Source organism: Nematolebias whitei, chromosome 1 (genome assembly GCF_014905685.2).
Source record: "Nematolebias whitei isolate Nwh7 chromosome 1, NemWhi1, whole genome shotgun sequence".
NCBI lineage: Eukaryota > Metazoa > Chordata > Actinopteri > Cyprinodontiformes > Rivulidae > Nematolebias > Nematolebias whitei.
Genome location: NC_056498.1, coordinates 40,418,617 through 40,435,687, shown reverse-complemented (window position 1 = coordinate 40,435,687; position 17,071 = coordinate 40,418,617). Strand labels below are relative to the sequence as shown.

The window sequence follows — 17,071 nt, the reverse complement described above, 5'->3', positions numbered from 1 at the left end:
GGGAACGGCCCATAAAAACGAGCAGCGAGGGGCAATAAAACGGCTGTTGAAAAAGGTTTTAGCTGTCAGGAGCCATCGCTGTTGGAACGATCAGAACCAAACGGGTCCGTTCTGAGACTCCACGTGTTTCTGAAAGCCGTCCTTCAGTTTTTGTCTTCGGCTGTTTTGTTTAGCTGGGAGAACAGCTGGAAAGGAGCACGGACTTTAGTTTGTGTTTAATGAGTGTGACGAACGATAATCAGATAAAAAGACTCGTTTTCCATAATTATGTGAAAGCTGATTTGTTTTTCTTCTTGTTGCAGTGGAACAACTTCTGCACACGTTGCACTTTTTATTTATTTATGTCAAAACGTTTGGCTCGATCGGTTCAGCTTTTAGCATCCTTGATCTATTTAACTTGTTAAAAATATACATTTACAGCCAAATCCTAACTTTGTCCTTTAAAGTCTACTTCAGCAAACTTTTTGTTTTTGTCTTACACTCATTTTAGCTTTTGGCTGCTGCATGCTAATCAAACTGTCAGCTGCTGGTTTGCCACATTTAGCTGTTAGAAAATATTTATAGCTTTTAGTTGCGCTGTTAATGTTTAGCTGCAGATTTGATAAGTTTAATTTGTAGCTACTGTTATTCCAGTTTTAGCTTCTAGCTGATAGTTTTAGGATTTAGTTACTGTCTTAGTAATTTCAGGTTTTAGGTACTATTTCTGTACTTTAAGCTTCAGCTAGTGTTTCGCTACTTTTAGCTTTGTTGTTGTTTTGTTGATTTTAGCTACTGCTTGGCTAATTTAAGCTTTCAACTAAGGTTTTGCTGATTTTAGCTTTGAACCACATTTATGTTAAATGTAGTGAGTTTTAGCTCATACCTTTAGGTTAGGTTAATTTCAGCTTTTAGCTACTGCTTTGTTAACTTTTGCTTTTAGCTGCTGTTGCTAATTTTAGCTTGTAGGTACTGTTCCTCTTCTTTATGCTTTAGTTAGTGCTTAGCTGCATTTAGCTTTGTTGTTTTGTTGATTTTAGCTTCTGGTTTGATAATTTACGCTTGTAAGGTTTAGCTGATTTTAGCTTTGAACTACATTTATGTTGAATCTAATAATCTAGTGACTTTTAGCTTAAACCTTTTGGTTTGGTTAATTTGAGCATTTAGCTACTGCTTTGTTAATGTTTGCTTTTAGCTGCTGTTGCTAATTTTAGCGTTTAGGTACTGTTCCTCTACATTAAGCTTTAGTTGGTGTTTTGCTACTTTTAGATTTGTTGTTGTTTTGTTGATTTTTAGCTACTGCTTAGCTAATTAAAGCTCTTAACTAAGGTTTTGTTAGCTTTAGCATTTAACTAAGGTTTAGCTGATTTCAGCTTGAAACCACATTTATCTAGTGACATTAATCTAGTGACTTTTAGCTTAAACCTTTTGATTTGGTTAATTTGAGCTTTTAGCTACTTCTTTAATTTTTAATTTTGGCTGCTGGTGCTAATGTTAGCTTGTATGTATGGTTGTGCTCGTTTTAGCTACTGCTTTATTATTTATTTTGGTTTTCTTTTTTAGTTTCTTCCAGAGTTTTCAGTGACGTCATTCAACACTGTGCATTGTTGCAGAAAATGCTTTTTTCTCCAGTTTTCACTCTTGTCCCACTGCAGTCCTTCAGCACGTGTCCAGTCTGTTCTTTGGTTATTAATTATTCTTTATTCGAGCATTCACAACAACAACTCTAATTAGCTCTTTTTTCCTCTCTGAAACACAGATTCTTCTTTGCCGCATTCGTTGCGACTGTTTCCTGCTGCAGACAAATTAATGCTGAGCTGCGTCGGAAAATGTAAACGTGCAGCGTCTGTCTCGAGCGCAGAAGTGAACAAACATGGATTAATTATGGTGCAAAAAGTCAACATGGTGAAGACTCGAACAAATAAACTGGAGCTCACACAAGCGTGCGAATGAGAGGAGCTAAACACTTCCTGTTAGATCGGGCTTTGTGAGGATTACGTGTAATAACGAGAGCAGAGCCAGGACTGATGAGGCTCTAAATGTTCATAAAGTCAATTATATATTCTATTATACATGCACAGAATCTGCTAAATGTTTCGCAGAGAAGTTCCAGGATCAAAACTCGTTGGTCCAACGTCGTTAAAGTATCTGCTAGAGGCCTTAGACATGTCTGTTTATGACCGCATTCATTTTACATTTTACTTGTATTGAATTTTGTTTTTCTTTCTTTTTTGTTCCCAGTCTGTCCAAATGAATCCCATGACGCAGCTGTACTACAAGAAGGTGAGTCAGATACTATCTGTGTGTACTACTACTTGTGTGTTTTGAAGGAGTGCGTATGGCGGCCATCTTTCACACCAGTGCTTTTAAACATTGCCATATCAGTTTTGATCAAACCTTGTAAAAGAATCGATGCAGAATCTCGTGACCGTGTGAGATCTGAGTTTCTTGAGGTTTAGCCATAATTGCGTTTAGGTTCGATTAACTTCGGCAACCATCTTGGATCAGGCTAACTCCCAGAGATAACGAGTTGTACATCACACTGTTACTTTTTGAAAGTGTCATTAAATTTCATGCAGTGCTTCATGAGATCCTTTAACAAGCACAGCTGACTTCAATCATTAATGGCAGAGTTTTAAAACAGATCTGTGCAATCAGTTAGAGCCCAGAACAGGTGTTGGGGATGACTCTCAGCTACTACCACACCAAATTTTAGGTCAAACGTGTAAATCTGCTTGAGGTAATGTCATTTGATAAGATGGTCTAGCGGTGGCTGCTTGCTTGAATCAGGATGAATCCAAACATTAGAGTTGTAGATGCATATTCAAAGTTAAATTTTTTAGATTTATTCACATCCATCCAATGGTTCATGAGATATTTTGCTTACAGAGACAGGAAAACACACCCGAGACCCATGAAGTTGCGTAAATGTCCACAGTTCGTTGCAGCAGGTGATTAAAACGCCTGCACTGAGACAGGAAACTCCCATAAAGAGGTTTGCATGATTTAAACTAGTCCAAGCCCAGAAAACCTTCATATAATTTTAATCTGAGTTCCCTCAGATAATCTTTACTTTTCTAACTTTATCAGTTAGTTTCAGAAAATCATAAATGATGTGCACGTTCACATTTGTCTGCACCAAGCTGATGTAGCACTCCTTCAGTCCAGATGGCCGTTAGGAACTCTGAACGATGTTAATTAACCACAACATTCAAATCAAATCTAAATTTATTTATGAGCACCTTTTTTTTCGTAAAGCAACCAAATATAGAGATAAATTTACACACAGAGAACTATTAAAGTGCTAATGCACCACATTATAACAATGAGTCATCAACACCACTCAGGTCTGAGACAAATGCATCAAGTTTTCACAGCAGGTAACCTGATTTTTTTTTTTTTAAGACATTTCCCTTCTCATACAAGTTTTCTCCGTTCAAAACTGGAAGGAGCAAAGCTTTTGACCAGTTCCCTTAACCTCCCAGTTAACAGTAGGCGGTATATTGCAAGGCTGCGACTGCTGGACACCAGTTAGGAATGAACATTGTGAAAAACTTGGCCAGATTTTCTTTACAATCTGAGGGTTTGCAACCACAGAGCCGTGTTGTCACTTTCAATGCAGACAGTTTATTAAAAAAACCAGTCTAAAACTGTGTTCTTTTTCTGTTCTGTATTCCATTTATTGTGTATCATTTTATCCTCTTCAGCACGGTTTGTACCACTCCGGCAGCCACCCCTATGTTTATGATTTAATGGATACTTTATAAATGAAAAAAACATTAGTGTTTCTTTTAAATTACTGAACATTTTGAGACATTTTGGACATTCTCTCTCAAATGTTCTTCAACATTGTCAACTGTTGTTGGATAAAAATATATCATCCTTAGTTTGCTGGTTCGTATCCGGCTCGAAGGACCAAAATGTTGGATAAAAACATCAACCTTAGGATGCTGGTTCGTATCCGGCTCGAAGGACCAAAATGTTGGATAAATAATAATAATGCGTATGTGTTGTCATCATTATACAATGATGTCATTGGCTCTCCGCATTTAACCTATCCACCCCTAGGTGTAGCAGTGGGCAGCTACTGAAAGTGTGTGGGGAGCAATTGGGGATAGGGTGTTCTGCTCAGAGAACACCATGAGATGTGCAATGACTGGAGATCAAACCTGGGACTTTCGGGTTCTGAGTCGGCTGCCCTGCCTCTACCCCATCTCGGCCCCCTTAAAAATATCATCCTTAGGTTGCTGGTTCGTATCCAACTCAAAGGATCAAAATGTTGGATAAAAATATCCTCTCTTCATCTTACTTTCTCAAAGAAGCCACACTCGAGGACACAAGAAGATTTTTAACTGGTTTTACTTGCAAGGGCAGACTTACACAACAGGTTGCACAGATGTACAGAAGTTCTACATGCACGGAGCCCAGTCACGAGAATCTGCACTGGGCAGCGTGTGAGAATTGTTTTTTATACACGTATCAGCTCTTGGCTCAGGCAGACATTGATGACCTCGGCCACATTCAACTGCACATGCAGGATCAAATCAGCTCCTCATTCAGCCCTCTTAGGGAGAAGAGAAGTCTTTGGTAACTCACACATGTTTCGTGGACAGTTAACATTAATGGTGACAAAACATCCATAAACCTGGACCAAAAATCCCCTGACAGACCACCACATCCCAGTTAGACACCATGAGTCAGACTATCTGCAAATGAACTGACCTCATCTCCTCATCCAGTGGTTTGTGAGTAGAATCTGACTCTTTTTGTTTTTCTGTTTTTGTTTAGGCGACGTATTCGCCGTACAGAGACCGCATCCCGCTGCAGATCGTACGCGCTGAAGTGGAGCTGTCTGCAGAGGAGCGGGCCTACCTCACTGCTGTAGAGAAAGGTACACGCACACGTCTACAGCCATCTGCTTGTTTTAAATCCAGGAGTTAGTTTGCTCCCTGCACACCTGCATTCAGTGGTGAAATGGAGCTGAGAGCCGAGCAGCTGCTCAGTCGGGCTGATCTGCACCCAGCGGCGGTTAACGGGTTCACCTCTGGAACATGCGCATCACAGACTGGACTGATCGTCCCTCAACGAGAAACCAAGTTTCACTTTGTGCTTCTTTCAGCACAAAATAACATCCAGGTCTTGTAATCAGCGGGGCACAGAAAGCTGGTCGTGTTTGTGATAATTAGTGTCAAAACAACATAAATAGTTAAATAGATATTATGATGTTCATATCTAAAAATATTTCACTAAAGCTTACTGATGGAGAAAAATATTCCCGCTTTATCTTACTTGGATAAAAGGAGCCGCGCTCGACAGCAGGAGAAGATTTTTACCCAATATTTACTTGTAAGGTCAGATTTTCAGAACAGGTTACACAGAAATACAGGAAGTAGACGCATGACGACCAGTCAGGAGGATCTGCCACGAGCCGTGTGAGAACTTTGTTTTTATTCTCTTATCAGTTCAGCCGAGCTCACAGACTCTGAGACGTCCTTGAAGCGACAGCTGCAGCTTCACCCTGCTCCTCATCCTCATCCAGCTTTCTACAAACACAAACATATGATTCATGGGCAGAGTTAAGACTCTCGGCTATAATAAATAAAAACATCCATAACCTTTCACCAAAAAATCCCTAACACTTAGCTTTTTTTTAAATTTTATTAAATGGGACAATCATTCGCATCAACCTGTCCGACATCAGATCAGTGAGGGCTTTACAGAAATATGGAAAATAAGAAAAACTAACAAGTGGCTCGCCGATGGCCTCATCGATGAGAGATTTGAACAATGAATGTTTGTAGATTTCAAGATGAGTGTTTTTTCTGGACTGGAGTTGAACATAAAAATAAACTAATCTTTTCAGTGCAAGATGAAGTAAGTAGGAGTTACACTGTGCAGAAGAACAGACGTAGTTTATTTGTTTTTCTGAAGCAGCACAGAGTGATGGATCCTGGTGAGTGGAGGGAGCAGTTTATCCACCACCAGGTGCAGTGGTAGAGGGTGGCCAATGGTGGCCTTGGCCATGATAGATTAATCCTCAGCCACCCCATCATTTGAGGAAACTATACTTTTAATTAATATAACACTAGAATGCAGAGGTTACTCAAATGATAAGGGTAGTCACTTTACTTGTATATTTGAAAGTGGCCATCTTGGATTATGACATGGAACTCCAATTATCAAAAGGAGCCTTTCTTTTGCCGAGATGCAGACGCACCAAAATGGAAGTCAGTACCTCAGTTTTGTTTTTTTGTTTTTTTCAAATGATCATGGAGAAGAGATGGACGGAGGATATTTCCTTTTTGTTGTTGTTGTTGCTGCTTCATTACGAGGGACAGAATAAGCTTAGCAGCATCATTTATGACTTCACATTAAAGGAAGTTTCCCAAATTTGCAGGAGTCCAGCCACTTTCTTTCAGGGTGTGGATCATCTAACGGGTATTCACCCACTCTGAGCAGCTTTCTGTAACTCGGCTTTAAAAACGACCTTTTATTTTGTTTCAGCTGTATTTATTTGACATAATTCAAAATATTTATCATCATGTGCAGATAAAACCTTCGGTTGAAGCCATCATGTGGTCAAAGAAAGAACGCTTCATTGCAGACATGTAGGAGTTTGAAACTAATGTTACCAACCAGTCCCGTCTGCCTCCAGGTGACTATGCAGGGGTCAAACACGCCCTCCGCGAGGCGGAGGTCTACTACAACATGGACGTGAACTGTCTGGACCCTCTGGGCCGCAGCGCGCTCCTCATCGCCATCGAGAACGAGAACCTGGAGATCATGGAGCTCCTGTTGGACCACGGCATCCACACGGGCGACGCCCTGCTGTACGCCATCAGGAAGGAGGTGGTGGGCGCCGTGGAGCTGCTGCTGTCCCACCGCAGGCCGAGCGGAGAGAAACAGGTGCGCTCGGGCCAAACTGTGTGTTAATCTGCTGCATCCAGGCGCGCGCGTGCGATTACTCACCCGTGAATGTGTGTTTGCGTCTATTTTTCCATTTGAATGTGTTCGTGCGCGATGGTGAAGCGCGCGTCTATTCATCGTAACGCTCCGTGCCACGTTCTGCTGAGAGGAGGGAAATTAAACACCTCGTTTAGAGACAAACTGTGAAATAGGATTTGGAGACTGACAGTGTTTCCATCCAGCCGCCGCTGTACTTGGTGTTTTTTTTATCTTTGTGTGTGCTTGAGAGAGAGGAACCAGCAAAGCAGAGACAGAAACCAGTTCAGCTGAAGTGTGGTCGCTCAGGGAATCAGCGGGGAGACGTCAAGTGACAAAAGATAAGAGTCGCCGATTTAAAGTCATCGAGAAGAAAGGGCGAAAATCCATCAGAAGAAGAAAGAGGAACTTTTTTTTCTTGTTCATTAATTCTTGAACCGGCTGCGTTTCTGAATCGCCATGGCAACAAACTCTTGGCTTGAGCAGAGGATTGTGGGAAGGTTTTGGTTGACTCTCAGCTGGACGAGAACGGGAACACATTTGTTCCTGCTTTTAAAACTCGTCCTTTTTTTTTTTTTTTTTAGCCAGCAGATAATTTTAAAATATTCAGTTCCTCCTGCAGAACTGCGTGTTAATCCCTCGAATCTTCCTCACGATCCACCTCGTCTTCTCTTTCTTCATCCTTCGTTTACTGTGCGCCATCAAAGGTGAACGGTTGATATTTCTCATCTGTCTGTTAGCAAAATATTCATTTCAATACAGTTTATTTACACAGCAGCAAGTCACAACAGAAGTCGTCTCTGGGCACTGAACAAAAACATTCACATCCATTAAAACCAGTAAAGTTCTGTATCTGAGGAAGCAGCAGATTGTGTTGAATCTTCACTTCGTCTCTGTCTCCCATCCTGAGCGAGCACAGAGGAGACAGTGGAAAGGAAAAACTCCTTTTGAACAGGAAGAAACCTCCAGCAGAGCCAGGCTCAGGACGAGCGTCCATCTGCTTTGACCGGCTGGTTGAGAGGACAGGAAGTAGAACCAGACACAGAATGAACAGGTCCAGGTGAACTTTCTATAGGAGGAAAAACAAAAACATGTTAAGATAGAAATAATTAAAAACACAAACAGGTAGAGCAAGTAAAGACAGCGGCAGAGAGAGGACATGTGGTCAGTTTGTCCTCCAGCAGTCTAAGACTATAGCAGCAGAACTAAGGGATAGCTCAGGAAACCCAAGCCAACCCTAACTATAGGATTTACCAAAAGGAAAGTCTTAAAACTGAACGATGTGTCAGCCTCGTGGACAGAAACTGGAAGTTGGTTCCACAAGAGAGGAGCCTGAGAACTGAAAGATCCTCCTCCCATTCTGATTTTGGAAACTCTAGGAACCACAAGTAAACCTGCAGTCTGAGAGTGAAGTGCTCTGTTGAGAAAATATGGAACAATAAGATCTGTAATATAAGATGGAGCTAGGTTGTTGGGAGCTTTGTAGGTTAGAAGTAAGATCTTGAGTTCTATTTTAAATATTTATTGAACTGCTCAGAAGGAAATCGTTTGATGGACATCTGTAGCTGAATACGTTTTAGAATCAGTTCAAGATGTCCGCCACAGCTAATCAACCTCCAAAAACACAAAAAATGATGCAACTCAACCAGTTTACAGATATTATGCTGCAGCTCAAGGTTTATTCTCCAACAATAGTTTGCTAAAACGTCTCACATCTGATGTTGCATGAGAACTTGCATAATGTTATATGTTGTCATCAATCCATCCATCCATCCATCCATCCATCCATCCATCCATCCATCCATCCATCCATCCATCCATCCATCCATCCACCTGTCCATCCATTATCTCGTTTCTACTTCTTTTTTGGGTCACTGGTGCCCATGTCCAGCAATCACTGTGTGAGAAGCAGGGGACACCTTGGACAGGTCTATGTCCATCATATGGACACATAGAGACAAACAACCATTTTCTCTCTCTCACCTATGGACAGACTAGACTTGACTAGAGTTACCAATCAGACTAACATGCATGTTTTTGATCTGTGTGAGGAAACCGGAGTACCGGGAGAAAACCCATGCAGCACAGAGAGAACATGCAAACTCCACCCAGAAGGAACCCTGGCTGGGATTTGAACCAGCAACCTTCTCACTGAGAGGCAACAACTCTACCATTTGAACCACCGTGCCGCCCTATATGTTATGTTAATGGTAATTTTGTTTGACCAAAAGTGCAACAGCTCTTTCATTCTCCTCGATTTTATCCTTTCCTTTCCTCTTAATCACCATTTTTATTTAAATGAATGGATTTTAACAAAAACTCCAGCAGGAGATTAAAAGAAAACGTGAATGTGTTTTCACACAGATGATAAAAACAGAAACTGAGAGGTCAACCATGAAGGTCAGACTAAAAAGAAGGAAGAAAGCCGAAGTTTGACTCAGGAGGAGTGAAGACAGAGAGGCTAAAGGATTAGATATTTTAGTTGTCGTTTCTCTTTTCAAGTCTAAAAATTAGAGGAAAGAGATGAAGTGAGCAGATTATTGGAAGTGAAGTGGAGTTTTGGTGACTTTAATTTCAGCGCTCGGCACACGTGCACATCTTTCATCACGTCAGTTAATTTAATCTTTTATTTTTATTCAATCGTGTGTTCACTGTACTCATTTAGTGTTGAAAGAGCCATACTGGATTAAGAAAATAAGTCAAACATAAAGTGTTTAAATTAGGACAGGGGAACATACTGTAATTTGCTGAACAGATTTTCTGTTGTTTTGCTTTTAATTGATTTTATTTGTTTATTTTTTTCACAATCTCCAGCGGCAGAGCTGCAGCTGCACGATCTCTGCTGGTTATTTCGTTCTGCCATTAAGTTTTATTTTGGCACACCAGGCCTGTACTGGAGACTTGCAAACAAATTAATAATGTTAGAAAAGATAAGTGTAATGTTTTTAGGACACCAAGCATATCGGCACATAGCAGTAACTGTAAAGCACGGTGGTGGCAGAGTGATGGTTTGGGCTCTTTGCAGTCATTCAGTTGATTGTGAACGTCTCTGGGTAAAAAAAGCACGATTCTTGAGTCAAAGGTGAGTTCATCTATCCGACAGCCGAAGCTCGGACCAAAGTGGGTCATAACTCAACAATGATCCCAAACATGGCAGATGTTCTACAAGATAATGACTCAGAAAGAAAAGGATCATCTGGTGCCGCAACAATCCAGTCAAGAACTTCAGCCGTCGACCAGAATGCTGTGGTGGAGCGTTCAAAGAGCTGCGCAGAAACAAATGTCTGTGAGTCTCAGTAAACTGCACTACTATGTTATAGAACAGAGTGGGTCAAAATTCCTCCACAAGATGCAGGAGACCGATGAGGTCATCATGGAAGGATTACTGAGAGTTAATGCTGTTACAGACTGTTGAATAACGAGGTGGACTTCATTTTCTTGCTGTATTTCTGTTTTTGCTGTTTCTGTCCAACAAATAATCAAAATGTGTCGACCCGACCTGGCACCAGGGAGGTTTATCTAACTCCGTTACGTAAAACCTTCAAAGTAAAAGAGGGTGCCTGACTTTTTACTCAGCGTGTGATGCCAATCTTGGAGCAGCTGTTGGAAACGGAGGAAGTGGAAGGAGGACAGAACGGATGAGTAAAAGGTTTTGGCAGGAGAGAGGAGGAGAGGGGACAGAGACCGGAGAAGGGCAGAGGGAGCGGTACGAGGAGGTGAAGCAGACGGGAAGGGAAGATGACAGAAGGCTAGAGGAAGAGACTGATGGTGAGAGGAGAGGATGTGTAGGAGGAACAAGAGCGAGAGATGAAGGTGGAGACATCCTCAGATGAGAGCAAGCCCTCTTCTCCGTTCTCCCTCTGAGATGAAAGAGTTCACATGTTCGATCCTCTCCTCTTGCTCAGCTCTCCTTTAAGCTTCATGGAGCATGAATCATGAGTTTTATGCTTCACACCGTGGCAGGACAGTTAGTTTATTTTTGTCATCTGTGTGCAGCGTGAACACTAAATAAACGTGTTTTAACTCTCTCTGCTGCAGATTTGTCTGAGTTTTCTAAGATGAGATGACTTTTCTCACTCGCTCTCGTGCAAGGCGGACGTCTTTTCTTTCCTCTCCTGTTCTCCTCCTGTTTTTTGCTCTCTGTCTGTGTATTGAAGCTCCTGGTACACGTCTTCCGAAACGTAAACTACTGTCATGGATCTGGTCTGCTGGACTTTCAACTCAGTCGACAAACTCTTTTCAACAAAGCGACAGGGTCCTGGAGAGCCCTCATGCCCCACTGAGACTCATGCAGCAGGATACGTCAGGGATCTGTGGGGAGTTTGGGAGCTGATGTGTCTTTGTTTTGTCTCAGGGGACGCCAAAGTCATTTATATAATTGGATTCATGATAACAAGGGTTCTGCTTTCTGGCATAGGCGGATTCCTATGTTGCAGCTATTAAGGAAGACGGCAGCAGCAGTTTTGGCAATGGCAAAACTGCAGAGTCTGTGTGAAGGTTTGGTTCATGCTTCAAGGACCCAAAATCAGCTGATTTATGAGTTAAACCGTAAGATGGTGAGAATCACAGGCCACCTGCGGCTTCCGGGACTCCCCAGCATGTTGGAAACGACCTTGGAGGAGGCATGGACTAGTGGAATGCTCACAAATCTGTCCATTTTGGATCTGGAAAGTCCCAGCAGGACTCAAGACTGACTAGAAAAAAAACAGTCTGCCTGCAAAAAATCAACAATTGTGGCTTATCTGAATCTGACTCCCCCGGTTGGCCTCGAAAGCAGACCGACATATCAAAGTTCTCCTGGGATATGTGTAAACTATGGAAAAGCTTCATCTATCGCATCTCCGAGAACTTCTGTGGAGGCTTATCAGAACTGTGCCGGCTGACCAACATCTTATCAGGACTATGGTAGTGCTTTGATGAAGCTGGAAGTGCTTCATGGACAAATCTCACGGTCTTGCCATCAGATGCATATGAAATGTGTTATAAATGTGCTTGCTGGCAGAGTTTTTTTATGTCTTAAATCGTATCCCGATAAGGACAAGGTGTGAAGAGATCTATTTTGTAATGCCACCATCCTCTCCTCGTGACTTTTTCCCCTTTTCTATCTAAAAAAGCATTCTGAAAAAAGATAAGTGGCCGCGCTCCAGTAGCAGCAGCAACGTGCACTCTGCCCATCTTTCAGACAACTGTACAAACATAATTTCACTGTATTTTGGTCCAATGATAATAGAGCTGATTCTGATTCTGATGGTCAAATTCTGCAGAAAACAATCACTCAAGATATTTTATACTCAGGCCGAACTTTGTTCTTTATTTATTTTAGCAATTTGTAAATTAGTCTCTTTAATGAGTTTTGCTCTTTGCTTTTCTTCAGGTTCCCTCACTGATGATGGACAGCCAGTTCTCAGAGTTCACCCCTGATATAACTCCCATCATGCTCGCTGCTCACACCAACAACTATGAGATCATCAAGCTGCTTGTCCAGAGAAAAGTAATGACACTGATGAGGTTAATTTCTTTAGTGCAGATTGCTCTTATATGTGTGTGTTTCATGTTTTATTTTCAATGTTCTGTGTAGGTCACCATACCCAGACCGCACCAGATACGATGCGATTGTGTTGAGTGCGTGTCCAGTTCAGAGGTTTGTGGCTTAACTGTTTTCAAAGCTCTTTCTAGGTTATTTACCATTTGAAAGTTATCAACAAGAAGTGGTGGCTCATGGTTTGATTTGGCCCCAAAGACTGTAAAAATAGGTAGACCTTAGAATGGAACCTGGTGTAACAGATTAATCCTGGGTGTACTTTGGCACAGGCCAGAGTATACCCCAAGGGAAAAACTGTCCTAGGACAAACTGTATCCAGGGATGTAAAGTAGCCTTAGCCAGAATATACCCTAGAGGCCAAACTATACCATAGAGGCCAGAATATACCCCTACAGGCAGAATATACCCAAAAGATAGAATATACCCCTACAGGCCGGAATATATCCTAAAAGTTAGAATATACTCTTACAAGCTAGAATATACCCTACAGGTCAGAATATACCCTATAGGTCAGAATACATTCCTACAGGACAGCATATACCCCTAAAGGTTGGAATATACCCATACAGGCCAGAATATACCCCCTACAGGCCAGAATATACCCCATACACACCAGAATGTAACCCTATTCCTTCCTAAAACACCCATATACCTGCCAGAATATACCCCTAGAGGCAAGAATATTTCTCTACCTGCCAGAATATACCCCTACAGGCCAGAATATACCCCCTACAGGTCAGAATATACCACTACCTGTCAGAATATATCCCTACACACCAGAATATAACCCTATTCCTTCCTAAAACACCCATATACCTGCCAGAATATACCCCTACAAGCCAGAATATACCCATCTAATGTAGTAGTCTGTCTCAAACAATGTCTCGTTAAATAATGTCAGCAGAGTTGTGAACTGTGACTTAATTTTAATAGTAAATTGGTTGAATTTTCAACTTGTTGTCAAAACAAATATTTGCTATGTTTGTGATTAAAAAAAGTCACAAACTGAGGATACTTGCCCCACTTAATTTAATTATGGATTCAAAACGAGGCCACTTATTAACAATTCAATCAAAAAAGTAGAGTTTGCTGGGGCGAGGAGAGAATGGTAATTTTTAGTCATGTATTTTCTATATTTTACGTATTACATTTTAAAACAGATATTTTGCGCACGTAATTCACAATTTTATTCGCTTTTCTGGGTATAAAGTAATTGATAAAGTAATGGGGGTTATAATCTGGCCTGATAAAAGGGTCCTGAGGGGTGTGAATAAGCCAATTTATATGTTCTGGTATACAATAGCACAAGCCATAGCATACCCAAGAAGTAATCTAGTCTAGGCCCCTTTAACTCCAGGTATAGTCTGAACTGGGTTTATATTATGGTCTGTTACTCTGAAAGTTGAAACAGGAGTGGGACCAGCTTCTCTGTTGGCTGGTTTCAGTCCAAGTTTTAAGTCCCAACCTCTCCATGTACATGAATGGGATTTTACCCTTAGTTTAAAAACAAACATGTTGGTCAGGCGTTGAATCTTGTTGATTCATGTAGTTCATACCTTCTCGCTGATGTATGTTACAATAAATTTTTATAACACATTTGGCTTTAATTAGTTATTACATGATGTTTAAAATAAAACTCATGCAACACCATGACTGGGTTGTGGGAGGAGGCAGGACTTCCGTAGCACGAAGCTTCTGTACATATATTCCAGTTGGCTTTTATACCCAACAAAAAACCGACAGTGTATTGGTGTATTGGTACAATATGTCGGCATGGCACTGATAAGTTTCAAACTGTTATATTTTTTGTCTCTCTGGTTCCCTGTCCAGGTTGACAGCCTTCGACATTCACGGTCTCGGCTCAACATCTACAAGGCTCTGGCCTCGCCGTCTCTCATTGCGCTGTCCAGTGAAGATCCCATCCTAACGGCCTTCAGGCTGGGCTGGGAACTCAAAGAACTCAGCAAGGTGTGGCTCCAAATCCTGCTGATAGTTTGTCACAACTAGAGTTTTGTTAGTGGAAACGTTTTGCACCGTTGTGGAAACTTAGAGCCCAGTACTGCGTAGAGTATTTGATATGCCTCATAAATGGAGAAAATGTATTCTGTCATTATACTGTAAAGGAAACATTACTGCAGGAGCTGCAATAAATGACTGGTTCACCTTTGCATCAAATGTCCTACAATAAATTTACCAAAATGAGCCATCACATGAAAAATCTCTGGAAAAATGTCCAAAATGTTTCAAAAGCTGTCTCACTGCTGACATAACATGCAACTCGTTCCATGCTTCAGGTGGAGAACGAGTTTCGTCAAGAGTACGAAGAGCTGTCTCAGCAGTGCAAACGTTTCGCCAAAGACCTCCTGGATCAGGCCAGAAGCTCGAGAGAGCTCGAGACCATCCTGAACCACAGAGACAATGACCAGAGTGAGGAACTGGACCCCAGGCAGTGCCACGACTTGGCCAAGCTCAAACTAGCCATCAAGTACCACCAGAAGGAGGTAGGGACCCATCCTGGTTGCAGTTTTTTAAGAGGAGGCGGCTTTGGCAGAGGCTTTGCATTTCTAAACAGCGTGGAACTCAATTTGTGTAAGGATGAAAGCATTTAGCAGCATCCAACTGAAGCGGTGCCAGTTTTTATGATTTTGTCCATGCTGGGCTGACACAGTTTCAGAGTTTTCAGTTGTGTTTGTTGGTTTAGCCATAAAGGCTGAACATCCAGTGTTGGCCTATTGTTGGGATAGATTCTTTGTGCATGTGGTAACCAAGGTGGTTGTGAACGTTTGATTGACTTCGTTCTTGAATAGAAAAGCGTAGTTTTCTGTAAATTAGGTTGTTGCCAGTTTGACTCCAGCTTCATTCACAACAGGTCAAACTGCCCTTGAGCAAGCTATCCCCGATATGTGTACATGTCAGAAGCTAAGCTAATTAAAGGTCTTAAAGGTTAACTCCAGCACGGCACAGAAAGGCCATTTCTGTTTTTAAGTGATCCAGTTTCAATTCTCTTCTCTTACTGAAAATGGGGAAAAAGAGAGAGATGAGGAAAAAGTCATGTACATACACATTGTTGGTTGGTGCATGCTACAAAACACATCAAAGAACTGTTGTAAATCTAATTATTTAGATTAAAATGGCAACATTTATCGCTCATTAGAGCCAAGGGTAAAGTGAAATGGTTAACAGCTGTATGGGTATTTCTCCTCAATGACAAGAATTAGTTTGCAGATAAATTAGACATCACAGCTTTTCTGTGGCTCCACGGCAATGAACGAGCACTTGATGTCACTCAGCAGGACACTGCAGCGTTTTGTGCAACATAAAGGTTAGCTTGTATTGATGGCAGTGTACTGTGAAGAAACCAGACTGTGACGGCCTCGTGCCCCTTCATCTGTGAGGATTTGGAAAACATGAGGCTCAAACACATTTAATGAGAATATTCTGGAAAAACGGTAGTTCGGTGGTCAGTGTTGCGGTCTTGTAATCCTGAGGTTGCGGGTTTGAGCCCAGGTTGTGTCAGGAAGTGCATCTGTTGTGAAACAAATGTTATCAGGAGAGACTCGGAGTAGAACAGCTGCTCCTCCACATCCAGAGGAGCCAGTTGAGGTGGTTCGGGCATTGATAAGGATGCTCTCTGGGTGCCTCCCTAGGGAGGTGCTTTGGGCACGTTTGACTGGGAGGAGACCCTGGGGAAGACCCGGGACATGCTGGAGAGAATTGGCCTGGGAACGCCTTGGAGTCCTCCCAGAAGAGCTGGAAGAGGTGGCTGTGGAAATCAATATCTGGACCTCCCTGCTCAAGATGCTGTCCACACGAGCCGACTTCAGAATAAGTGGAAGAGGATGGATGGATGGATGGATGGATGGATGGATGGATGGATGGATGGACGGACGGACGGACGGACGGATGGACGGACGGACGGACGGACGGACAGATGGACTTTCTCCCAACATTTACATACATTACGTAAAAAGCTTTTCCCAGGATCACAGAGTGTCAATAAAGGAGCAGTTAAAAATAAATATCTCACACTTTTTATACGCCCGTCAATATTCGGACATATTCTGGTATATTCTTCATCCGTCCAAACGAACTTCCGAAAAACTTCTTGTAGTTCCGCCAATAATGACTGGTCCACTCAAGATAATTGAACGGAACTTCATACACGTATGCAACATAAACCTTTCATTACCTCAGGTCACAAATCAAGGTAAAATGTTACAGAAGACCTTTGCTTGTCTGTTGCTATATATATATATATATATATATATATATATATATATATATATATATAGTTTTATTGCTGTATAATAGTTTATTGGCTGGTATATAGTGTATAATAATACTCTTTTTATAAACTTGTTGATGTCATATGCCCGTATTAGCATGACATTAGTTAAACTTTTATTCTATTCTGTCTGAACTGTGATCAGAAAAAGTTGTATCAAGATTTTAGTTTTTGAAAAATTAACTGCAGCCTGTTTTTTTTTTTTTGTTGTTGTTGTTGTTTTTTCACATCACCATAGCTGAATGTTGGCTGAGTTAGCAGCAGCTAATGACTCATCCATGATCACAGTCTGCTTCAAATTCTCAACAACCAGGTCCACGGGGAAG

At 41.6% G+C, this 17,071-nt stretch overlaps 1 protein-coding gene across 1 annotated transcript in view; it reads left to right on the top strand.

Moving 5' to 3' along the window:
• trpc5a (transient receptor potential cation channel, subfamily C, member 5a) overlaps positions 1-17,071 on the top strand; it is a 185,997-nt gene that overhangs the window by 87,249 nt on the left and 81,677 nt on the right. The window contains 7 exon segments of the mRNA XM_037680517.1: positions 2,218-2,259; positions 4,765-4,867; positions 6,632-6,882; positions 12,293-12,409; positions 12,497-12,559; positions 14,291-14,428; positions 14,755-15,018. Of these exon segments, the coding sequence (XP_037536445.1) occupies positions 2,227-2,259; positions 4,765-4,867; positions 6,632-6,882; positions 12,293-12,409; positions 12,497-12,559; positions 14,291-14,428; positions 14,755-15,018 (969 nt within the window). The 5' untranslated portion in view covers positions 2,218-2,226.